Raw genomic sequence first — 25000 nt, forward strand, 5'->3', positions numbered from 1 at the left:
GTAAATAATATGCATGTTTCTTGTTTAGGATTAATTCATTTGAAATGGGGTCATTCTTAAGGTAAGCCACATCATGTAAGTTGGTTGTTCCTTCCTGGACAATCTTTGTCTCAAAGAAGCCATAGGGACTTGATGAACCATTTTGAGCTGCCTCAATATCTTAAACCTTCCTGTCTGGAAGACTTCCAAGCCAGGGGCATTTTAGATTTATTACCAGACCACTTGAGTACAAGTTTACCATCCCTTTCTTTGCTTTAGTGGCATATATGGATGCTGCTCTTCCCCCCATTTCTATAGCGGGTTCATAGCAGCTGTCTGTACAAGCCTAGATGGCTGAAGTTGTTTAACAAGAGTATCAAAATTAGAAATTCTCTTTGCCACTGTTCCAAACTTGCTTGCAGTGATTCTTTTTTTTTTTCTTGATGAATGCCAAAGGTCACTTTCATTCTGTTCTCTCATTTTTTCTTCTAAAGCATGTACCATCTCTAAAGTGACTGACAGTGACTCTAACTTTGCTGATTTGTTACTGTTCAAACAAATTGACTCATTGTTCTTAAACCTTTAACCTGCATTAGGAAGGGGTAGCTTGGGGAATGAGGTGTGGGCAGAACCATTTATGACATATTTTTCTGTGAGCCTTTGTTGGTAAGATATCACAGACCCCTTTGGCACCATTCCAAATTTGGTTTGTACAGAAGGAAGATGTGAGCTTGCAAAGTTTTCCAGATCTGGTAACAAACTCCTCAGCAAAGGCTCAGGATTTAGATTTTTGAGTTTAGCTTTTTGATCAGGGCTCAGAATATGATACTGGGATGCAGGTGAGTACAGAGTGGTTTTAATGAATTTATTATAGTTTGCACCCTCCTGAGGCATCTTCACCATCAAGGTGTCCACGCATTGAGGATTTATGTGCTTCCCTCTGGGAAAACTCCATCACTGCGCCATCATAGTATATGTCAGATCATCAGGTAAGCTCTTTAGCCCAAGTTGCTTAAAGTGTGACAAGTAAAAAAGATGGCCCACAACATGGTGACAAATCCCTCCAACACCTGCTACACAAGAACACTTTCCAGACACTGTTGTTTGATCCATACCAATTATCACTTGAAGGGAATGTGGTGTTTCATTTTCTTCATCGATCTGTAGCATCTGGCCAAAAAAAAATGCCTCCGAGTCACTATATGTAACTGAAATTTGTAAAATTAATTAGGATCAGTCTTTACCACTTTTTAAGGAATGGTTTCATAACATGAAAGGCGAAAACATCAGCAACTTTCCGGAGACTACACCAATTTATTTACCAGTGCACTTACTTTTGATGTTATGGAGATATCCTGGTTCTGCAAAATATTTGTAAACGTTTGCAGTGCTTTCACAACCCGTTTAACGTGTTGCATATTTCTCGACATCGGTGAAGGTTATACTCGGTAAAAGTGAGGGTCCACACTTGGATTACTGAGAAAATCAGTCCAATCAAACAAAGCTAAATAGCGTCAACCTTCGGTAAGTTTCGCATTTTGTAGACATGCAACTAGATTACAATTCTTGACAATCTTTACCTAACCCAAAGAAAGAGCAGAACTCTTGCGAAAAATCGAATAAATGAATGAATGAATGAATCAGTTGATAGGATTAAGCTTAAATAAACTTTCGCCTGCCATTCGTTCGTTCCCGACGCGTTAGAAGTAAAAGTGAATACAAATGTTCGATCACAGAAGCTCTTTGGAAATTATGCAAATTTGACGAGTGGATAAAGATCGTTTTGTTCCAAAATAAAGAAGCTAATAGTGAAAATATTTGTGTAACTGACCTTTCGTAACCCCACGAGGCAGCCATAGTTTCCCGTAGCAACCGATTTGTTTGCCCTCCAACATGGCGGAGAAGATCACGTGACTTCTTAGTGCAAGGAGCCATTGAAGTTTGAAGTTCATTTATTTGTTTAAGCAGGTTGATTAATTGGCAGCTGTAATAGCTGATGTGGACCTGCTGTCCTAACCCACCCATCCCACCCAAGGGGAGGACATCCATCACATAGTAATCTCGTGTGTGGGAAATTAACGTCTCCTGCCCCAACCCTGCAGGAGACGGGACCTCCATTTATTCGTCCCTATCCGAGAAGACTAGAATATCTAACCATTTCTTGATGTTATAGAAAGGTAGCAAATTCTTCTCAATTATTTTAAGACCTTGAGTGTTGGTCCGGCCGGGGCTCGAACCCTCGACCTCCCGCACTACAGTCCAGCGCTCTATCCATTGAGCTAACCGGGAGGCGGTGTGTGCCCAAAAATATTGTGTGCCCAAAAAATAAAATGCAAAAGTTAATATATATGGCATGGATAAAATAAATATATGAATAGAATATATGTGCAACATAGATATGGCATGGACCAAGTCAATATATATCGGCCATAGGACAAAAGTAAGAAAAATATATACGGCTATTGTGCCCGTTATCGCTTGGGCCAGCGGCGTTATTTTGGAAAGCGGGAAAACTTGGTATCTGATCGAGGATTGAGCAGAGAAGGAATAATTATTGCGAACTCTACTCCCACTGTTGACTTACTTGTTCGACAGATTATTGATCATCCTCAATTCAAAGGAGCCTTGCAAGCTAGGTCTTCCGATAGCTCAAGTTCAAACCCTGAAACTTCAAAGTGATGGAATAGAGCTCTCGAAAAATTGCTCTAAATCATATATCCTGTCACGGGCCGCCATGTTATTTTTTATCAATCTTCCGCTGACCAAATTGACAATGGGCACAATAGCCGTATATATTTTTCTTACTTTTGTCCTATGTCATCTATTTATTTATTCAGTACCATATATTGACTTGGTCCATGCCATATATATGTTGCACATATATTCTATTCATATATTTATTTGATCCATGCCATATATATTTAACTTTTGCATTTTATTTTTTGGGCACACAATATTGTCCTGTACAGCACCCCATAAATTAGACCCTTCTTAGAAAGTTCTAGAATTTTATCGCGTAAGTATATAAGTAGGATAGGTTAGGCGAAGTTTTAACTAGTTTTTACAAGGGAAGAGAGTTGGTCGTGATCAATCGTGATCAGTGATCGTGAAGCGTGACGAGCGGTGTTTGTTGAATTTGGCGGCGGCCGTGAGTATTTACAAGTTGACTGAAGTTGGCGGAGGCCGTGTGCATTGTGCAAGTTGTTTGAATTTTGCGGAGGCCGTATAAGTTTACCGTGTTACGAACTAGTGTAAAGTTTATCAAGTGGAAACTACGTTCATTTTAGAATAAATCTTCTTGTTGCTGTTCCGACAATCCTGCGTTTTGTTTAGACTACAAATTACCTACCACTCAACCATCGAACATGTAACAACCCTCATCTTGAAAATGAAGGACTATTGTTCGTTATCTTGTTTTATCGACGAACAGGAACAATTTTGAAAACTGTCTAGCTGTAATCAGATATTAGCTCTTCAAATTGAAACTCACTAAGACACTAGACACTAAAAAGCAGCTCAATTTCGTAAGCCACACACGTATGCATCGCGGACTTATTTTTTTTTACAGCGCCGCGAAAAACGAAAAAAGAAAATGAAACTAACGTGGCCCTAATCTGGCCTGACGGAAACCAACTTGACCAGATCTGACTCGACCTAGCTTAGTTTCTCCTGGCCAGAACTGGCTCAGCCAAAGAGAGCTTTTCAAAACAGGTCTATTTAAGCCTAAAGTACAAAGGATTAGGTAATGCTATGCATTATCTAAAGGATCACGTAATCTACTACAATGATTGGCTAGGGAGGAATTCGCCTTTTTACATGATTAATTACTTTCGAAAAGTTCTGGCATAGGTTCTGATGGATAACAACTACACAAAAGACCATGACAGGTGACGGTTACAGTTTAACACTAATAGCCCTTATCGCATTTGTGTCTGCAATGCAAAGGGTCCGCGGAGTTACAGTTTCCGGACGAGGCTATCGGGTCAACGTTTTTCGGGAAACACCAGAAACACTCCATGTCTGACCATTGTAACTCTGGAATCTGCGTTTTTTTCTGCCGAGGAAAAGGTTAAAATTCTTAGTGGTAATTGTCCTGGCATCATGAAAGGAAGATTGAAAGAATGGCTGTCATTTCGGAAAGGAACGGCAAAATTTTGTCGCGTTTGTTCATGACTACGGTTGTTGTTCCTTTGTCGGCCTTTTCGAGGTGTAACTCAGAGTCACGTTTCAAGGCCCTCAGCGCCTTGAGTTCGGCCGAAAGCAAATTATCTTTTGGCTATGTAATTTCTATTTCTGAAAGGTCGCTTTTAACCTCTTCTAAATAGCTTTCAAGGGCTACTGATTTTTGTATTGGTGGTATCCATGTAGATTTGACGTGGCAGGGATGGGTTTTTTGTCCTCAACTGATCAAAGTCACACAATAGTTGTTGTCTGATCTGTTTTTGTTTTGTAGCGGGTGTTGGAATGAATTTAAGCCCTTTTGCCAGTAAATTAATCTGGTCGTTTGTAAGTTCTTTATTTGAAAGGCTTTTTATGTGCGTTTTGTTCGCCTCTAGTTTGATAGTAAGTTGAACGTGTTTGGCAAGACCGCGGTTTCGATCCTAATCTTATGGATCTCGTCAGTTGCCGATTCACTGAATAGAATGTTGCACCCGTACGCAATACAATGTCTAACCATGACGAGAACACGCTGTATCCTTAAGAAAATGAATAAAAATGCCTCCAAACGTAGCCGTTTGCTTCGATTTTACTTGTGTGACCCGATAGCCTCGTTTCGAAACTTCAAAGTCCGCTGAACTCTCGTACAGTGGGCGTAAATGATCTAAGAACAACTGGTTACGGTTGACTGAATGAGAACTGGTAGCGTTCATGCGTTGCTGAGCTTAGCAAGATTTCTCAGTTTCTACGTTGAATTTTCTATATTTTTAACGCTAGCATAAAAGAACTCGATAATTTAAAATCCTATCGTCACAATAATAATAGTAATAATGATAAACACTTACAGAGCGCTGTGTCCACTAATTGCTCAAAGCGCTGTACAAAGCCATTCCACGCGAGTCCCTTCAGAGTAAATATGAATTCATTTTTATTGATATTTTATTTTCCACTAATCGTAAAATCACTTTTGATATCTTTTACCGAACTCCCACCAACGAAACCAATCCCTCGAGAATTTGCTGACTGCCCTTCAAAAAATCGCCCTGAGGAATGACCTGATTGTAGTCAGAGATTTCAACCTCAGTGCGTGACTGACTAAACACCCGTGCGCTAAATAATTCAGCAAATGACAATCTGCTGTTGGACATTGTTCACATAACTGTTTGACTCAGTTAGAAAATAGACCTATGCGAGGGGACAACATTTTGGATTTAGTTTTGGCATCCGCCCCTCACATTGTTGACAATCTGACTGATGGGGAACCTTTCTCTGATTAAAATGCTATCACCTTCTCAATTTCTTGTTGGCCATATGAGCGCCGCAAGACGAAAAAAGTTACCATTCTTATTCCAAAGCAGACTGGACTTCCTTACATCCTCATGCACTGTGCCTTATAAGATGATATCAGTATTATCTGGTCTGCATGGTCTGTCTTGTTATTCACTGCAATTGACGCGGCGTGTATCCCGAGGTGGCAAAAAAAAAAGAAAAGAAATCACGGAAGAAAGCTCCTTGGATTACTAGTTAATTGATTAACCTATATATAAAGAAGTTATCAACTAAGTCATCAACTATCCTTTGTAATGCAAACGAGGTTTCTCGCCTTGAAATAAATGTTAACCCACACAAGTCCCCGGGGCCCGACCACCCCCGCCGCGTGTATTTGAGAAATGTGCGATTGAAATCGCTCCGACCTTTTGTTCATTTCTGAACAGATTATTTTTTGCTGGCGAAGTACCGTATGCTTGGAAGATAGCTACCTTTGTCCCCGTCCATGAGAGGGGTAGAAAGGATTGCAGAGAAAAATATCGTCAAATCTCGTTCACCTCCATTGCATGCAAAGTTAACGAGAAGATTGTTAAAGATCGTGTACTTAACTTCTGGCAATATCTAAACGTCTTTAACCCAAACCAATTTGGCTTCCTTGAAGGAAAATGAACTCTCGATGTTATATTTTTAGACTTGTAAGAAGCGTTTGACTCTGTGCCTCACGAACGGTTGTTGCTCAAACTAAACTGTCACGGATCGACGTCTCACTACTACGTTGGTTTAAGAGCTTTTTGACAGACGAGTCGTTGTTCGTTGCACCAACTCATCCTGGTCTCAGGTACGATTTTGGGCCCAATTTTATTTCTAATTTATGTCAACGACATATCATCTAACATCTCTTCGACTTTAAGGATGTTCGCTGACGACACCAAAGTATACAGAGAACTGTCAAACATAACAAGGGACAGCGAAGCCCGAAAACTTGGTGTCGACCAGCCACTATCCTAGGCATCTATATGGCATCTACGCTTCATTCAAGATAAGTGCGAAGTTTTACGAGTTACACATAGACGTGACCTCTCTCTCCCCACGTACTCATTGGTTACGAGCCTTAAAAGCGTTAAGTGCGTCAAGGATTTGGGCATTACGATTTCTTCGGATTTATCATGAAGCGAACACGTTTACGTGACCGTTAAAATAAGGCTAACAGACTATTGGGCGTGGTTTCCAGAACAGTGGGCTCGTCGAATCCCGCTCTTGAATATGCTGCTTCCGTCTGGAATCCTTATTTGGTTTAAGATGTGCTAGCGTTCGAAAGAGTTCAGTGAAGAGTCTCGGCTTGCTTTCGGGCAAAAATGTGGTGAGATGGAATACGAAGAACGTTTGAGGAAGCTGAAACTGAACAGCCAACACTCGAAAAACACAGGTTGTTTCTTCTTTAGTTGAAGAAGATAGTTTTTGACATGAACAAACAAAACTTTGACGAACTCTCTGAATTTACCAAGTGCAATTCAACCCATGCCAACCATCCTATAAGTTCTATGTTAAGCCAGCTAAGTGTAATCTATACAAATATTCTTTTCCCATCTGAATCGTACGGGACTGGAATAGTCTTCCAGGAGCTATTGTTGAGGCTGGGAACCTGAACCGTTTTGAGGGTGCGCTAAAGTGCTTTCTAAATATCCATTAGCTACTCGTCTTTTTTTATCCATTGTTACCATGGATTGTCAGTTACTCAATTCATCTCTTGTAAATAGTCCTTGAATATTTTATATTGTACATAGCTTATGCTGTTTTCATCTGTTATCTAGGGAAACATCGTAGGGTCAACCCCCAGTTTTCCTTTTCAAGATGTTTTATTACTTTTGTTTGTTTATCTTGAATAAACACGTTATGTAGATTAAGGCTAATATAACTTAGGGTAGATGCTGGTTACGGTGGTAGAACAGGGCTAACCTAAGGTTAGGTGGGCCAGGGTTAACGTGGTAGAAAATGGTTAACCTCGGGTAGATAGAGATCAGAAGGATAAAACGAGGCTAAATTGGAGATGATGAGGGAAGGCCTTAAGTTCAATTTCTATTTGGAAACATTCCACTTTTTTCTCCGTTATGCCTGCGTCTTTCACTAAATGAGATTTTCCCTCTCTTAAAATACATAGCAATTGTTATTGTTCAAGTTACCACCGGCAATTACATTATCATGCAACTGCCGTTTAGCATGCATCAGCTAGATATGGAAAGTTGTACAAAATATAAAATTCAGTTTCGCTCAGTTTGTATCATTAGTATGCAATGTAAAGACAATTATTCAAATAGCACAAGTATAGCAGAGCAATAACATATTTCCAACACAGCTGCAGATATAATTCGTTCCTTAGTCACTATTGCTACTGCTGCTACTACTGCTGCTTCCAGAAACATTCGATCCTGGAAATAAAAAAAAAAAGGTATTATGATGTAAGGGCTCCATTGTTGGAAATTAATAGGGAGTAGCGATAGCCTTCCCAAGTAGACGTCTTTTCCATTCATTTTGTTACGGTTGCTTTTTACAAGGTCACCTTGGAGAGTGATCTCTTCTTTGGAAGGTTATAGAACGCTGAAGTGAGAGCTATTTCAGCTCTTACTAGGTAAAATAGCCAAATGTACTCGTGAAAGACAAACCAGAAACTTGTTGCACACACAAAAAAATGAGGACAAAACCATACGGGTAATGCAAGTGATTACACCACACTGTGAAAAGTTTGCCGTTGGTATTGAAGACAATAAGAGAATAGGCTATCCAGGCAGTTGTGACACTCTTTGTGGAGAGGTTAGAGTGAATCTACAGCCATTGTAAGAAGTTGGCAGTCAGTGGACGTTTTGTTCTTTAATTCTCTCAAAGCACTCTGAAAATGCAACCAAGTCACTTATTCCTCCTAAAGATTAGATAAATTAAACAAGCATGTTACCTGCTGTAATAAAAACTTTTTCAAGTGCTCCTCTAGTCTTCTGCACTCTGTAATGCAGGCCATAATTAAGGGCAAAGAAATGACCATCCTTCTTGGGATGACTGCACACCCAGCAATGACCTTCCCAACAAGTGGTGCGCCAGCATCGACCCTTGGCAAGATGTTTTTTGGTCTCCCGGTGGCCTTGAGGACTGATCCATTCTAATTGGACTGGACACTTGGCACGGTTCACAAATTTCACCTCAATAGGGACGGTAACGTGGGCCTCCGACTTCAAACTGTTAAATGAACTTCCTAAGAAAGAATCAAAGTGGTTGTGAGCCACTGAACTTGGATAATGATCAATGGAAAGGTTAGGAATGGACTTTTTGTATTAATTCATGGCTCAGGGAAATTTTTACAATGTTTTTTTAATTGTCCTTTTTATGAGCACTCGCACACTTTTTAGAAGGTTTATTTAGGTTGTAAAAGAAGTGACTTGGAATAACATTTGACGATAAAAACGTTTTGTCGCAAGTTTTTATCGTCAAATGTTATTTAGGTTGTAATTTGAAATCTTAATCAATGTTAAAAAAATTAATGTTCATGTCGCAAAGATTATTGTTTGCATATTGTCACCATTTAAGTTGTTTAATTATAAAATTCTCCACAGAAGTTGAATATTTGCAGATGTGGCGCAGCGGACTGTGAAGGGAGTTCAAATAAGTTCAAATCCTACAGTACATATATATTTTTTACTAATATGTTAACGTATAGAAAAATATAGGCAAAGACATCATTTGCCTTCTGATGCTTTTGTTTAAAAAGTTATCTGGAACAAATTAATCACTCGAGAATTCCTTCAGCACATTGATCAATTTTGTACTCAAAATATGCTACTCTTTTTGAGCCCTAAGTTATCACTAATGTCAGATAGGATTGTAAAAAAAAAAAACCGATGAAGACTTTCCCTCACAATCGAATTGAGAAGGAACAACTTCAAAGTCTTTTCCTTATAGTCGTAGTTTAAACGCATCTTGTACGTGTCCTGGTGTTATGTTTAGGTCAATCACTGACAAGGCGTGCTACTTCCATTGAACTGCATTGAGTGGTTTAACAGTGAGAACTTCAAGAAAAAAAATTACACACCACTGACCGTGTAGAAACCATCCACGAATAAGAAACATTACCTCTGAAATAAATCACTTTGTGGATAAACCTTTTTTGACTTGGGCGTATGTCACTGCTAACACTTTATGTACTGCATGGTCAGCGGATTTAAAAAAAGTTAGCAGGAATCGAACTTTATACAATCATAAAGATGGATTATTGACTACGTCATTATCCAAGTTCAAAATAATTGTGGCACTTCCTGGTGAAAATGAACAGTAAAAACAATATAAAATGATTTCCTTTTAGAACCAGCTGTGAAATTCTTTATGAGACGCATGCATGTTCCCTAGGAAAGTTGCTTGACATATCCTTGAAGTAAATGTATCTATATAATCACCGGAGCAGTTACGTTAATGATGGATATGCATTAAAATAAAGTACAGTAGGATATAGAGAAATTCCATAAACTACAATCACCACAAGTATAACCTATGATTAATACAAACCCTAGATAAATCTTTCTATTATCTCTAGATTATTATCCATCGCTGTATTCAAAAGGGCCAGGGTTGTTTCGATGATCATCATAATAAATGTGAAAATTACTAGAAATACCTTACACTTGTGTCACACACTGGAGTGCTATACCTGATGGTTTCTTTATTTCAACTTCTACAAGTTTGTCACCATGCTTGTGTGGGAAAGCATTAAACACTGGAGAGCCATTAATTGGCAGAGGTTCGCGACTAAGTTTCCTACTGAAGGCCATGAAAACATGTGTCTCATAGGTGTCTACTGTCTTGCTTTGGCCTTCCTTTATCTTTCCTTTCCTCTTCCTTCTTCCTCTCTCGTTGATCCAGTACAGTTTCACTTTCCTGCCTGCCTTGTTAGTAAACTTCACAGAGAGTGGATGCTTATCTTCTTTGGAGTACAGAGCTGCAAAAGTTGAAACATTGAAAACCTTATGCTGAACATACTATATGCTTCATTTATAAAGCTATCTGCTGGCTTCCTACACCAGTTATGCACTTCTAAATATTTACATCAATTCAAGCTATATCTTGTTTACCTAGAGTTTAATTATGCTTGGTCATTGCCAAATCTGTCTTGTATGAATTACCGAATTAAAATTAGCAAATTGTTGGCAAGAGAGTGCCCGTTTGTTTAGTGACAAAACCCAATCATCATGGTTGGTTGACTTCCATGGAAAAAGACTTCTCCCAAATAAGGTGCTTGAAAGTGAAACTTCCAAATTTTTAATCTTCAATCTTAAAGACATACCAAATCCTGAAGGGTCACTGTCATCACTTTCCACATCCTGTATAAAGGGGAAGAATTGTTGAATTCAATCAATAATACTGATACTTTGTGCACACAAGATCTTGAAACAAAACCTAACCTATGGAGTTAGGTCCATGCAGATTTTAGATTGCTATAGTTTTATCGCTACCAACATAGTGTATATATTTTAAGTATGTATATAGATTTTTTTATTTCTATTGGGGGGTCAGCTTTAAATGAAGATTAAGTTCTTCCCTGCTGGCACCCTATTTGCTCTTTTGATCTTCCAACTGTATGCAAATAAAGTTGTTGTAAATAAATTATAAAAATTAAATTATAAATTAAATAAATTATAAATAAATTATAAAAATCAAATTATAAATAAAATAAAATAAATTATAAATAACTTATAAATTCTTCAAAACATGGTGAGCAAAAACTACAACACAAAATTTTTGATTTGGAGTTTTAAAACAAGTTTTACACCAGTTTAAGCGAGTTTTAAAGAGTTTGAGTTTTAAAACCAAAGGTGTTCTTAAAAAGTTGATGGGTTCTGAAGATCAGAAATGATTAAGTAAATCTTTATTTCAATAAGGTGTACAATTACAGTCAAGACTGTACTCCCCCTTGTGTCCCTGTGAAACTGAATAGAATAATTCTACGTATGATGCGCGATCCTCGCAGTAGAGAGCGCTATTTATGCAATAGCGAAAATCAGACCTGAAAAAAATCAGGCCTGTACGGGATTCGAACCACTGACCTCTGCGATACTAGTGCAGCACTCTACCAATTGAGCTAACAAGCCAACTGGGAGCAGGCCGTTAAGTTGATTCGTAATAAACCCATGATGATAAATCAGATATGATGAATATATGAAGTTCATATATTTTTTTTTCATATATTCATCATATCAGAATAATTCTAGTTACAGACATTTAAAATACTAAAATAACAAAATACTAAAGATATTTTAAAACCTAAGATCACATAGAACTTAAAATCCCAATAATAAAAACTAGAAAATTCTGTCAGTTTTAAAACCATCTGGTGTGAATTTATACATAATGCAGTCAAAGTAGTTTCTTCTAAACTTCCTTAGATGGGTGGAATAAACAAAGTCTTTATCACTAACATCCTTCCACAATTGAAGGGCATTAAAAAATAAACACTCACTTCCATTTGTTGGTTCATGGAGTGGGGAGGCAATAAGGCATCCAAGATCTTGTACCATGAGAATTGCAGTATTTCAATGATAATAGTTTCTCTGTAACGTAGTCAGGAGCACATCCATCCAGGATTTTTTTAACAATAGGTAGCCAATAGGTTAATAGGTAGCCACTCATGACAAGTTTATAAAATAATGGTAAGGTTCTAGCTTGGAAGGGAGCATCAAGGATAAGACCTGCACATTGCTTTCAAACTTTAAAATTGTTATCCAATCATCCTGCTTTACAGCTTGCCCAAATTGATACACAGTACTCAAGAATAGGTTTGATACTAGCATTGAATAGAATTATACAATATCAAATTGGCCAATGCGCTTCAGAAGTTTCTTCCTTAGATTTGTTACATGGTTTCACTAAGAAAGGGATGGGTCAGTATCCAGACCTGAAAGGCATTCCTCTTGAGTTTGCTTAAGTTTCCTATTGTCTACAAATAGTGTTAATGCACATTCTTCAGAGTGTGACAGTTTCTGTCTGGTACCAATAATCACGTATTTCATTTTTTGCAGGTGGGCTGCCACACCATGTTCTTAAGTCCATATTGCTGTACTATTAAGATCTTGCTGGAGTTGTAGCTGAACGTCAGTTTAAGTTGTGGGGCTAACATAAAAAGTGGCATCATCAGCAAATATGCCATTTCTACTTTCCCAGGAGAGCAGTAGGTCATTGATAAACAAGAGGAAAAATACAGGACCCAAAATTGAATCCTGCGTGGGGAATAAGATTCACACACTGATGATGGTCTGTAAGGTAGCTCTTAAACCATAGTAGAGCAGCCATAAATTTCAAGTTAGGCAACAAACAGGTCATGATTCACCACATCAAAGGCTTTGCATAGATCCAGGAAGATCAAACTAGTATATTGGACTTAGTCCATCACTTGTAGTCAATCATCAGTCAATTTAATCAAGATAGCTTCAGTTGAGTGATGGCGTACCAATCCAGGTTGTGTCAAGACCATGAAATAAAAGGAACAGAGGTATAGCATGAAGTAAGTACATATGTGTCTTCCGAGTAGCTTTAAAATAAATGGAAGAACCGAAATCGAACGAAAATTATTCAGATCAGAGGCTAGTCCAGATTTGTGATGGCTGCTCAATTCTATTAGCCTGGTGGTTATTTTGGGCAGCCATGCACTTTATTTTATTTGTTTTATTACTTTTTTGTACTGAAAATTTAATTTAATTCAGGGTGCAAATAAAGTTGTTGTTGTTGTTGTTGTTGTGAACTGATGTAACTTGTGCTAGTTAAGGGTAGAAGGGCAGATACCAGATTGGATATTACAATTTAGAACTTTGGTAAGACTGTTCAGAATAGCTGGAGAGATGAGTTTCAGTAATGGTACACTTACTCCATATAGGCCCATGGCAACATTTGCAGGGAGCTATTTTAATAGCTTGTGAGGAATTACACAGTTTTTGGTCAACAGATTTGTAGCATTCTCAAAGTTGTCAATTTGGGTTAGATTAGGATTAACAAGCTGATTTTTGTCAACAATAGATGAGGCAATGGAGACAAAATGCTTGTTAAATTTGTTTGCTTGGACACAACTAGGCTTCAAATCATCTGGTATTGATTTCACCTTGTTAGCAGGATTTAGCTTTTCAGTGCTTTCCATGACAAGCATGAATTTTGCTTGTTTTCCTCAAGCTCTTCCTTGACCACCATAAACTTGGCTTTGTTTACCGTGTGTACAACCTTTGTTGTAGGCATGTTGAAGGTATCCCTCTGGATTCTTTTGTGTTCCCGTTGCTCTTTGAAGCTGTCGTGATACTTGATTGGTTCTAAGATGTCACTTGTTAGTCAAGACGGTTAAACAGAAGTTTTGACATGTTTCTGTTTCACTGGTGTGTGTGTGTGTGTGTCAATATCACCAAGCACAAGTTTAATCCAGGTGTCCAGCATTTCATCTGAGTCATCACTGTAGAGATCAAGTATACTCCTGGGTATGTTATTCAAATTAGTTATATGAACATTGGTGTCAAATTTTTTCGATGAGCAGAAAAGGATCCACCCTTGTTTGCCATTCTTTTTTTCAATTAACATTTTATTCACGCACTAAGATTGTTGGATTATGGTTGCTGAGGCCAAAGCTTGGAACATTAAGTAAGCACAATGTGCTCTGGATGAGTACAGTAATGATGATCGAGAAGAGTTTCTAATTGCTCACGTGTTAGTTTATCAATCACCTAATGTACAACAAAGTTTAATTTCCATTAAATGCTTTAAATATCTTAGGGTTATCTCGCCATTGCAGATCAATATTCGAATCTCCAACAAACTGTGTGCTACAAAACATTTTGGGGACCGGAGGTCCATTCACGCATGGGGTTCAGTCCCCTTGCGTCAACATAATTATATATTTCAGTGTTTGTGTAAAAGGTTTTGTTAATGTCAGCCAGTTTGGCATTGTATATTTTTAAGCTTTGTCTCGCATTCCTTTAAAAATCCAAACCATCAGGTACGTTTAATATTTCAGTGTTTGTGCAAAAAGTTTTGTTAATGTCAGCCAGTTTGGCATTGTATGTTTTTAAGCTTTGTCTTGCATTCCTTTAAAGATCCAAACCATCAGGTATGTTTTGTTTTCATTTTGCTGCATTTATTTTGTCTGTTGACATTTATTTTCAGTGGTCAGATTTAGTGTAATTTAATTCTGTTATAGAAATCACTAGTCAAGAAATAAATGTACATGTATGGTTCAGGTAGCCATTGAGTAATGTTACCAGTGCATCTGTTACAGTGTGTTTCCTTACCTTCAGCAGAGATATGCTCAACTAACTGTGTGAGATATTCAAAGAAGGCAGAATTGGTTTTCAAGGGACGATACAAACAACAAAGGAGGAAGGGGGTGCATCGATGTTGTTCAAGTTTGAGGCACAGCTGTTCTATTCCATGCGATTCTAGGTCTCGCCTTCATTTTCATTTAGATCTTCAAAAACATAGATGGCAATTCCACCACCAACACGCAGTCTAGCTTGAATATTTGATGATTGGTCTTAAAGTGAAAGAGGTTGTAACCAGGATAGTAAGTTCAAGATCACACCATGTTTCATCAAGCAACATATCAGTAAGAGCTGATATCAATGGAACGCTTCAATTATAGTAGAATCTTGATAAGTTCCAACTTATTTCAGATTGAATGAATACTTAGACACATGATCTTAAGGCCTTTAAATGGTAGATTGAAAACTGACAGGATCAAAGTCGCCATGTTGATTGTCAAGTATTGATGGAGTGTTCACTGGGTTTCCTGAGGAGCTCGGGCCAGGATTTAAAGCTACATCCATAAAGACAGTTAAATCTTTAGAAGGATTGTGTCCTAGAACATGGAAGCTAGTGTAACCACCAGAGGACCATAAACAGAGAGGAACATTTGATAAGTAGTAGCCACATGTTACCAGAATCCATTGCCTTGGCAGCATTTAGAGGTTACAAGCACAGATATTTGCTGTGCAAAGCTATCTCTGTCAGCATGAAATTGATCACAAGCATAGCAACTTGTACTTGGAACATTTGGTTTTGTTCTATGTGTCCATGAAAAGCTAAAAATTAAGGTCTGCCATAACGAACGGAGCAAAATGAAGGGTTAACATTTGTAACCAAAGCAACTCAAAGTTTACCTTAAGGGCTTCACATACCTTTTTCGCATAAGAATATTTTGGCAAGAGATAATCTACTACCTGCACTGGTTCTGGTTTACGTCTATGTCTACTGAATTCTACAATAAATCCACTTTCTCCAGTGCAAACAAGTTTTTAAGACATTGTCCCATTCTCCAGTTGTCCTTCTCTACGATTCTAATCCTGAACCTCCCACTAAGCAATCAGGCAAAATGAAAGAGTGCCATGAACACTAAAGATGCCAATAAGATAATAGGGCATGGATTCACTGTTCTCCCTCATTCATTACAAAACTGATTTTTTCTTGACACAAAAAATGTGCCCTCTTCCCAGCAAAAATTCAGGTTGAAATGGTCTAAATTTTGGTTTTAAATTCTCTCTTTCTAAAGATTTTTTATGTTAATGTATGTTCACGATTTTGAAAGAAAGGGAAATAAAACTTGAAACAATGATAAAATTGAACCACTGTACCTTGATTGCACACATGTTGTAACAATACCTCTAGCAATGACACAGGAACACCTACCACATGTTTGTGACTAGGGTGTGGTCCTGGAGGGAATGCACCAGGGTGTAGTCCAGGTGGGAGTGGTCTACCATGTGCTGGAAATGTTCCTGGGTGTGGTCCTACTTGTAGAGGGTAAGGTCCAGGAAGTGGTGCTGCGTATGGTCCACTTGGACAAAAATAATCTCCAGGTAACGGACCTCCCAGGGTAGGGGGGTAAGCTCCTGCATCTGGTCCAGGATAAAGCCCAGCAGGGGGAGTGTATGGTGGCTGGAGAGCAGTTTTGAAACAAACAGGACACTTAATTTCAAGGATGAGTTGGAGAGTTGTTTCCACTCTACTTTAACCACATAAACTGATTGATTTTGACTGGCAGTTAACTTTGTTTTTACCTTATTAAGTGAATTCAGAGGTGTTTGAGTATACAGGGGGAAATGAAATGAGATTTATCAACACTTAATAACTTCAAACTCAACTTCCCCACTCCCAATTTTTTCACAGACACAATGTTATACACCAGATAAATCACTATCTGGTTTGTTCAGTTAATGACTTAACAAAACTGAATGCAAATTCAACCTGTAGAAAATGTTGACTACCTTCCAACAACTTAGTTTAGCTTGGAACAGAAACTTGTCCATTTTCATTAATGTAGGAGTATAATTATAACCAAAACTCTTGAAATGTGCAAAATTTGTCATCCATGTCATTCATGAGCTCACTTGATTACTGTTGCTTGTAAATTTCTTTTAAAGATAATTAGCACTCCTTTTAACGTATAACAGATCTCAGGGCTTGACACAGACTAGTAGAAATTCAGTTTGGGCTACTGAGTGGTTTTCGATTTCCATGAGCCAGTTTGGCTAGTAAACAAACTGAAATTGTTGTGACATCTAAGTTGTCACTAGCCACTTGACTAGTAAGTTGAAAAGTTAGTGTCAAGCCCTGCATCTACATTTTCAGTTAAGGAAGGTTCATTGTACAAGGTTTGACATGTTGGTCTTGCTCTGAAAGGAAGGCAGGGCACCTTTCATGATAAGAAAGTCATATTAACAATCAGCCACAGTGTTTGACTACCTTATAACAGTTAAATATTACTACTTCTGTCAGTAACAATTGATATTTCTTTACTCATTCAAAGTAAACAATTATTACATGATGTACATAAGTACAATGCTTGACATTACTGGGTATGCAGCCTGTGCAGGTGTAGGTGGCATGTGGTATCCTCCAGTTGGGTCATGGGTTGGCAGTGAAAATTCCTGCATTCAGTAAAAAGATGACCAACATAGTAACAGCAAAACTATAATGAATACCTCTCAGCAACTAACTTAGTGGTCTGTAATGCAAGTAACACTCCAAGTTTTCCCCTTACCAATTATGACCCAATAAACAAGAAGGCATGCAAGCTATGAATCAAAATGAGGAAAAAAAATGATACTCTGTAAGTTTAGGATACACCAAGACGACAAACTTTGTGAGATGTTCATTAGATAGATAGATGGATAGATAGATAGATGGATAGATAGATAGATAGATAGATAGATAGATACTTTATTGGTAAATACTTTGCAGCATGAACTGAATTGCATATTCACAGATATAAAATAGAAATTGCTATGTACATGTATACATCTTATTATTAAAAAATACATAGTTCATCGTATGGGAGATTTTGTACATTATTTGTGGCTGTTGACTATTCTGGCTGAAGCAGTAAAATAAAAGTTTTTGAGTCTATTTGTCTTGCAAAGTGGCAAAGCAAAGGTACGCTCATGCCTTAACCTATGAGAGCTTACATAGTGGTGTGGTAAAAGTTTACTTAATTTGTGCTGAGGATCGTTCATTATTTCATAGATACTGAGATTTACACACAACAAAAAGCCCGTGTAAAACTAGTATGTTAAATCCATTAGCCATTAGGAAACGCAAACAATGAATTTTCACTAGTGGCCCACGAGTTTCACTCCGACTCTTGAATCCAAGATGGCTAGTTCAAGATAATTTGGATATATCAACAAAGTTAAAGTGGTAAATTGGCCACCGTAACGATTACAAAAGCTGACATTTCGAGCGTTAGCCCTTTGCCGGAGTGAATAGAGGAATTGTGGTTTGTGTGTGCTTTTAAAGGCAGAGAATAGAGCTACGTTATTGGTGGGAACATGGCAACGAGAAAAACTTTATTCTTGTTTTTCTCGTTTTTCTCGTTGCCATGTTTCCACCAATAACGTAGCTCCATTCTCTGCCTTTAAAAGCACACACAACCCACAATTCCTCTATTTGCTCTGACGAAGGGCTAACGCTCGAAACATCAGCTTTTGTAATCGTTACAGTGGCCAATTTACCACTTCAACTTTGTTGATATATCTAAATTATTTCGTTACTCCCACCGACGCAGCCACAAACAGTTTCTTTCAAAACTATCAGCCTTTATGGCTAGTTCAAGGTTTGCTTCTTTGGAAGGTTCCATTGAGACTTTTATTGAAGAAAAAGAAAACCAGAACACAGTGAAGAAAACGAAACGAGACGTTGCTTTGTTTACAGAGTTCCTTCCAACCAAAGGAGAAGCAAGAAGTGAAATAGCTGAAATTCCTCCCGCCGAGCTGAATGAACTTTTGAGTGAGTTCATTTTAAGCGTTCGCACAAAAGAACGACAAGATTACGAAAAAGCATCAGTGGAAGAGAATCAGAGTATCCAGCGACTCCGATGATGACTAAGTTATGTACACTGTAAGTTTGCCTTGAATTTTCATGAAAGTTGCAGACTGTTTTTGACTGATATCAGTTAAGGTTTGCATTGTGTTATTCAGCATAAAAGCGTATGACGCTGTGTGTTTTCATGATTTAGTGACATTCTGATTTACGACATTTATGACTTGTAAATCTAAGTCAAGTTTTTGTCTCTAAAAGTTGTCATTTACATCTACACATTTGGATTTGTTATCTTCACTAAACATTTCAAAAGACAGAGAACTTTATATTTTAGTTTATAATAGCAATTGAATGGGTTTTCTAAACATGCATGCCCAAACTGATAAAATTTACCAGAAATTTTTCTTTTCAAAAATCTCAATAACTATAAAATAAACAAATTACACCATGGAAAATGCTTTGTACAATTTTATTCACTCGTTGAGGAGTATCAGAAAACTCACTCGTTTGCTACGCCCACTCATTCGTTTTCTGATACTCCTCAACTCATGAATAAAAATCATATGCGTGCATTTTCCATGGAGTAATCTCTATTTATATCGCAAAAATGTTGCTGTACACATATTTTCATGGTGGTCTTGCACTGTTGGAAGATTCATAATAGCTAAGGCCTGTTCGTATTGCATACCAGGACAAATGATTCTCATAGATCTTTCCTGAATACATTCTAGTTCTTGGTGGAGGTATTCAGGAAGAGAGTAATGAAAAACTTGGGCTGCATAATCGATTATGGATCGTACACATGCTGTGTAAAAGAGGCAAAAGTCTTTTGGTGGAACATGAGCTCTTTTTAGCTGAACAAGGAAATAGGTTCTCTTTGCTGCTAATTCTTGGTAATCTCAGTTATGTGAGCATTCCATTTCAAGTCTTTGGAAATGGTAACACCCAAGAGTTTGGCTTGTTTAACCAATTTCATGTGTTTACCATCTACTGAAACTGGATCAAAATCCCTTGGAATTGAAGAGAAACCAATTCGCATGCAGCTCTTTGCATTTGTCTGTGTTTAGTACAAGTCTGTTTTTCTTTGACCACTCTATTACTTGGTTATTTTGAGCTCCACTGGGGTGACCTTTCTTCACAACTTCTGAGGCCATCGTATCATCGACAAATTTCCATAGGGAGGCATTGGTGACAGCTAAATCGTCTATCATAGTCAAGCAAAACCAGGGACCTAATTTGGTACCTTGCGGGACATCAGATGGAACAGAGCCCCACTACGATACGCACCCATCAGACATCTTAATTCTCTGATAACGGTCTGACAGGAAATCAATTATCCAGTTGGTGATGCTAGGCACTATGTCGAGTTGGCATAACTTATTGACGAGTATACCATTGTCAATCAAGTCAAATGCCTTCTTATAATGGAACATAAGTACCCTTGTCAGTCCCTTTAGACCATTCGTGGAGCATCTCTAATAAGGCAAAGGTTGTTGAGAACTTTGGCATTGTGCCAAACTGGGCAGGATCCAATTGGCTCAACACGGCTGCTTTCAAATGTTGGGTGACAAAAAAGTCCTCTGTGACTTTAGAAATACTCAGAGTTGGGGAAATTAGTCTCAGATCTTTCTTAATGTCCTTTATTGGTTTATTTTTTGGTAATGGAGTGACGTCTGCACATTTCCATGATCTCGGTAATTTTTGTTCTTTAAAGGAGACATTTAGGATGGTTGACAGGGTGGGCTAGAGATCCAATTCAGAATGCCATCAGGTCCACCTGCTTTCGCTGCATTAATGTTTAAAAGACACCTAAAGACACCATACTCCGTAGTAACTAGGAATTGTGGGTTCTGGTCTTTGAGAGGAAGTTTCGGAATCTTTCCTGGTAAACGATACTCTTCCAGGGGCTCTAAAAACGCTTGGTTTACACAGTTGGCCGTCTCGCACATGGAAAAACCTTCTAACTCTTCAATGTCCAGAAGAGGAATCAGGTTACTTGATGATTTTAGTGCTCCGCTAAGCCTTTTTACTTCTTTCCACCAAGCTTTAGGGTCCTTTTCTTTCATTCCATTGACTTTGGATTCATAGAAGATCGCTTTGCACTTTCGGTTTACGGCATTTTTGTAGGTCTTAAACAAGATTGACTTAGGTCTGTGATCGTGAAAGGCTCGTTGTCTTTTAGAAATTAGTGACTTCAGTTCACTCATCATCCAAGGGGCATCGGTGGTGTTGATTCGAACTCTTTTTAGGGGCATTAGAAGGTCCAAACCAGTACAAACAACAGATTGGAATACCTGGAGGTATTCTTCACAGTTCTTGAGTCCGCCAAAAAATACACGCCAATCGATATTAGCAAGATAGCAACTGAGCTCAGCTTTACGGCTGAAACGCAGATCATGTTTAAGGATGAATTTCGTTAAATTAGCTCACTACTTTGTGTTTGGATTGTTCAGATAACTTCTGACCAAGTGGAATGGCTTCAAATGACTCTTCCTCAAAGCACACGAAATAAGTTTAACTGAAAACACTCAGTAGCAGGCATGCTTTGATGCATAATTTAAAGATTTTGCAATAATTTATTTCAACTTCACCTGCCCTCTTAAGTCAAGAATAATTTGCAGTAACCAGTAAGATTTTGGGTAACAACAACACCTCAAAATGATAACAGGCTGAGCAAATAAACCGAAAAATCACAGCATGCATAGCAATGGCGAGAAAAAATACACTGAATGAGAGATATAATCTGACTATGCCTTTTTTTGTAGCTACATGGCTTATTTCCACAAAAAAAAATTTTAAAAAAATATGAGAAAGGAAAGAAATTTAATCTCAGTAGTTATTGACAGTCAGGCTATCTGCCAAAACTGAGAATTTCTACCTGTCTGAAGGGGAAAATTGGGGTTATCAGTTTTAAAGTTTGCATCAATTCATATCTAGGATTTACAGTTTTTATCAAAATATTTTGTCTTTAATAAAACTATTGCTAAAATCCACTTATAGGCTGCAAAGTCCTCACTGTACTGCACTTACCTGTAGGTAGCCTTGTCCAGGGGCAGGGGGTGGCTGTTGTCCAATGGGTGGGGGTGGATGGTGTACGGCAGGTGGATAGTACATATGAGGGCGAGGGTGAGAGGGATCACCACTCATGCTGCTGTGAGCTGAATGAAATATATTTAAGTAGATTAGCCTCAACATTATCAAAATATAACGAATAGTGTTTATGGAAAACTAAAAGGCTTTCTCTATAAACCTTGTACCGGATAGCAGGTCTTTCTCGTTCAATTAACCTCACTAGGAATTTCTATGCCTAATTTATCGGCGTATAGCCCTTACTACAAGCTTGAATAAATAATTATCAAAGATGTACAGTAACGGGAGGGCATATACAAGATGTAAAAGTTTTCACCAATGACTAAGATCTGCAAGTAGCGTTTACTGAGTATGTAACATGGACTTACCTTAGACAAAACGGGGAAAACAACGGAGAAACAACAAGAAAGTAGAAGCAAAGCAGCCTACAAGTAGGCAACGCATGTGCATCATGTAAGCGCATTTTATCTTTCCAAATCAAAAAGAGCTACACCGCGAGGGACTGGATAGCACTTCAAGGGGTAAAACATTCAAGTTTGGTCAATAATGCTATGATTGCCGAAACGCTGTAAAATTTAGTAAAAATAAATTTTTTTCCATAAAAAAGATTTTCATCCAATAATAAACATTTTCACCCAATAAAAATCCGTTAATTCAATAAGAAACATTTTAATAATAAATAAAATAATAATAAATAATTTAGCAATGGACATTCCACTGGGTGGCTCATCTCATTCAATAAAAACAATTCCATTCAATAAAAAAGATTTTCATTCAAAAGCAAATATTTTCAAATCACATGGAAGGCTAAGGCTTGATTGGGGCTAGGGGTTGGTCGGTTGAAATGAGTAAGTTGCCTTCAAGCCTACCCCCTGACTTGGTTAAATGAAAATATTTTTTATCTAATGAAAATATACTTCATACATAACATGTCCCACAATACTTAGTATTATAAGATTCATGTATGCATCTGACAGAGTTAACCTTATTCTACATAAACTCACATCTACTTTACCTTAACCTCGTTCTACCATGTTAACCTTCTTTATTCCCAATTTAGCCTTGTGTTATCTTGTTGATCCCCATCTACCCAAGACTAACCTGATGATCCATTACATCAACTAACTCCCATCCACCCTAAGTTTTGAAGGGCCAAGGACAATCTTGGATCAAGATGATTATTTGCTTTCCGAAGTCCTATATCCATTTCTTTAAATTTCCCCAATTAAAATTAACTTGAGTGCTTTTTTGTGGAATGTGTGATTCAAGTTTAAGGACTTTCAGTTCATCAGGGGAAACTAGGACAAGGTGACTGATGTTTAATTATATTGCATGCTTTATTGCTTTCAAAAGGATTTAAACTGGAGCTGGATGGCAAGAAGCCAAAACAAGATTAGGTTTAATAAAGAAGATAAAGGAGTCTTTCAGTCTTAGTTTTCAGGCCTTCGTTTTTAGTTTTCAGTCTTGGGTGTTAGTTTTAGGGGTCTCCATTATCACTTCAACCCTCTGAAAGCTGTGACTTGGACTGTTAGTTAACTTACATAATTTAACCATTTTCAACCAAAAGCTGGATTGAAGAGAGTAGACCCTTTCTGCTCCCACCACTTGTCTTTCTTCACTATGATACATTCATTTACTGAAAGAATAAACTGCTCCTTTTTTGAAGTCACCAAGCTAATGAGTATCTTTGTACCTTCTTCTGTCAATAGTTTTAGGCCAAAAAACATGACAGAAAGCAAAGACTGTGATAAAATGTGATGACAATCTTACAAAAATTTGGAACATTTCATATGCAACTAAAGGCTTACTGTAATTTGTAAAACAAAACTAAGCAAAGTATAAAATCTGTAATTTGCAAAATAGAAATCTGTATTTTACAAAATGATAATCTGTCAATGGTTTGCAAAATAGAAATCTGTTATCTGTGAAAAGGTCATTTAATGATTTGCAAAATAGAAATCTGTAATATGTGAAATAAACCATCTGTACTTTAATTGCTGTGGCGAAGGTTATCCGAACAAAATAAAACTTGGACAACGAGCGAGAACAGCAAAGGTTTTAATTCGTGATCCGAAAAACTACGCAATAACACAATAACACAACAAGATGGCGGGTCCAACAAGCACATGTTTTTGTCTCTAGACTGTGGGGGACTAGGTTCTATTTTGATAGAATCCGCTGGCTAACGGGCAGTTGGCAACATAGCCACCCCTGTATAGGACTCGAGTCTATACACTACGTTCGGCCTCCCCAAGGAGGCAAAGCTTGGCGACTGGCCGTTTGAATGTCCCTTGTTTCGTCTGAACTTCGACAGTGCGAATGAGGCCATCATCTCCTGGGAATGTTTTGACGATTCGGCCAAGATTCCATCGACCACGGGGTAAATTGTCCTCAACCACTAGTACCAAGTCTCCAATTTGGGCATGGTTTTGAGGTCTGGTTCTCCACTTCCTCCGCTCAGTAAGGGCGGGCACGTACTCACGTAGCCATCTTCTCCAGAAATGGTCGGTTAGCGTCTGTGCTTGTCTCCACCGCTTTTTGGAATTCAAATCTCTCTCATCAAAGACATCGGGAGGTACGTTTGGACTGTTCCTTCCGATGAGGAAATGGTTAGGAGTGATTGCTTCAAGGTCCTGAGGATCAACGCTGACGTGAGTTAGCGGTCGGCTGTTGAGCAGACTCTCAACTTCTGCCGTTAATGTGAGCAAGGTTTCATCATTTACCAGTTGCCCATTGAGGGTGATCTTTAGAGCTTTCTTTGCTGATTTAACGAGTCTCTCCCAGACTCCCCCGAAATGAGGAGCTGAAGGAGGGTTGAAGAACCACTGGATTCTGTCGCGTGACAGAGTATCTGAGATCTTAGCCTGGTCCATTCCATCAAGGCACTCCTTAAGTTCTCGTTCGGCTCCAACAAAATTGGTCCCGTTGTCACTGTAGATGTTTCTCGGTTTTCCTCTTCTGGCCATCATTCTTCTCAGCGCCATGATAAAGCTGTCTGTCTCGAGTGAGTGTGCAATTTCTAAGTGTACTGCCCTTGTCACCAGGCAGGTGAACAGGCAACCATAGCGCTTCACTGTTGATCTTCTCTCTTTGACTAACAACGGGCCAAAATAATCCACACCAGTGTTGTAAAAGGGTGGGGTGAAAGCTTCAAGTCTGCTTTGGGGCAGGCTTGCCATGAGCG

The 25000-nt window shown here is 38.3% G+C and overlaps 3 protein-coding genes and 1 pseudogene across 6 annotated transcripts in view; all 4 read right to left on the bottom strand.

Moving 5' to 3' along the window:
• LOC148735136 (uncharacterized) overlaps positions 1 to 1914 on the bottom strand; it is a 2075-nt pseudogene extending 161 nt beyond the window's left edge. Inside the window, exons 1-3 of the transcript XR_015999463.1 lie at positions 1873 to 1914; positions 1314 to 1446; positions 1 to 1187 (exon numbers count right to left, since the gene is read on the bottom strand). The exon at positions 1 to 1187 is cut by the window's left edge and continues 161 nt beyond it. The product of XR_015999463.1 is annotated as an uncharacterized LOC148735136 (transcript). The remainder of the gene's footprint in view (positions 1188 to 1313; positions 1447 to 1872) is intronic.
• The window catches only part of LOC148735134 (uncharacterized), a 26017-nt gene extending 18708 nt beyond the window's left edge, over positions 1 to 7309 (bottom strand). The window contains exons 1-2 of the mRNA XM_088752009.1: positions 5426 to 7309; positions 4983 to 5040 (exon numbers count right to left, since the gene is read on the bottom strand). Coding sequence (XP_088608135.1) covers positions 4983 to 5040; positions 5426 to 5479 — 112 coding nt within the window. The 5' untranslated portion in view covers positions 5480 to 7309. The remainder of the gene's footprint in view (positions 1 to 4982; positions 5041 to 5425) is intronic.
• A 156-nt stretch (positions 7310 to 7465) lies between these two features.
• LOC111346064 (uncharacterized) lies at positions 7466 to 22298 on the bottom strand. Of its 2 annotated transcripts, XM_022953357.2 has the most exons (8): positions 22185 to 22298; positions 21757 to 21884; positions 17262 to 17336; positions 16096 to 16344; positions 10727 to 10763; positions 10094 to 10381; positions 8354 to 8647; positions 7466 to 7832 (listed from the first exon to the last, which is right to left on the bottom strand). In XM_022953357.2, the coding sequence occupies exons 2-8, from the start codon at positions 21871 to 21873 to the stop codon at positions 7780 to 7782; spliced, it is 1113 nt and encodes a 370-aa protein (XP_022809092.2). In that variant the 5' UTR covers positions 21874 to 21884; positions 22185 to 22298; the 3' UTR covers positions 7466 to 7779. The 2 variants fall into 2 exon arrangements, with proteins under 2 accessions (XP_022809092.2, XP_088608134.1); XM_088752008.1 differs by lacking the exon at positions 17262 to 17336.
• Positions 22299 to 22447: 149 nt separating this feature from the next.
• The window catches only part of LOC148735137 (uncharacterized), a 10036-nt gene continuing 7483 nt past the window's right edge, over positions 22448 to 25000 (bottom strand). For both annotated transcript variants that reach the window (XM_088752006.1, XM_088752007.1), the window contains exon 2: positions 22448 to 25000. This exon is cut by the window's right edge. In XM_088752006.1, coding sequence (XP_088608132.1) covers positions 24045 to 25000 — 956 coding nt within the window. In that variant the 3' untranslated portion in view covers positions 22448 to 24044.

This window comes from Stylophora pistillata, chromosome 3, assembly GCF_964205215.1.
Source record: "Stylophora pistillata chromosome 3, jaStyPist1.2, whole genome shotgun sequence".
Lineage (NCBI taxonomy): Eukaryota > Metazoa > Cnidaria > Anthozoa > Scleractinia > Pocilloporidae > Stylophora > Stylophora pistillata.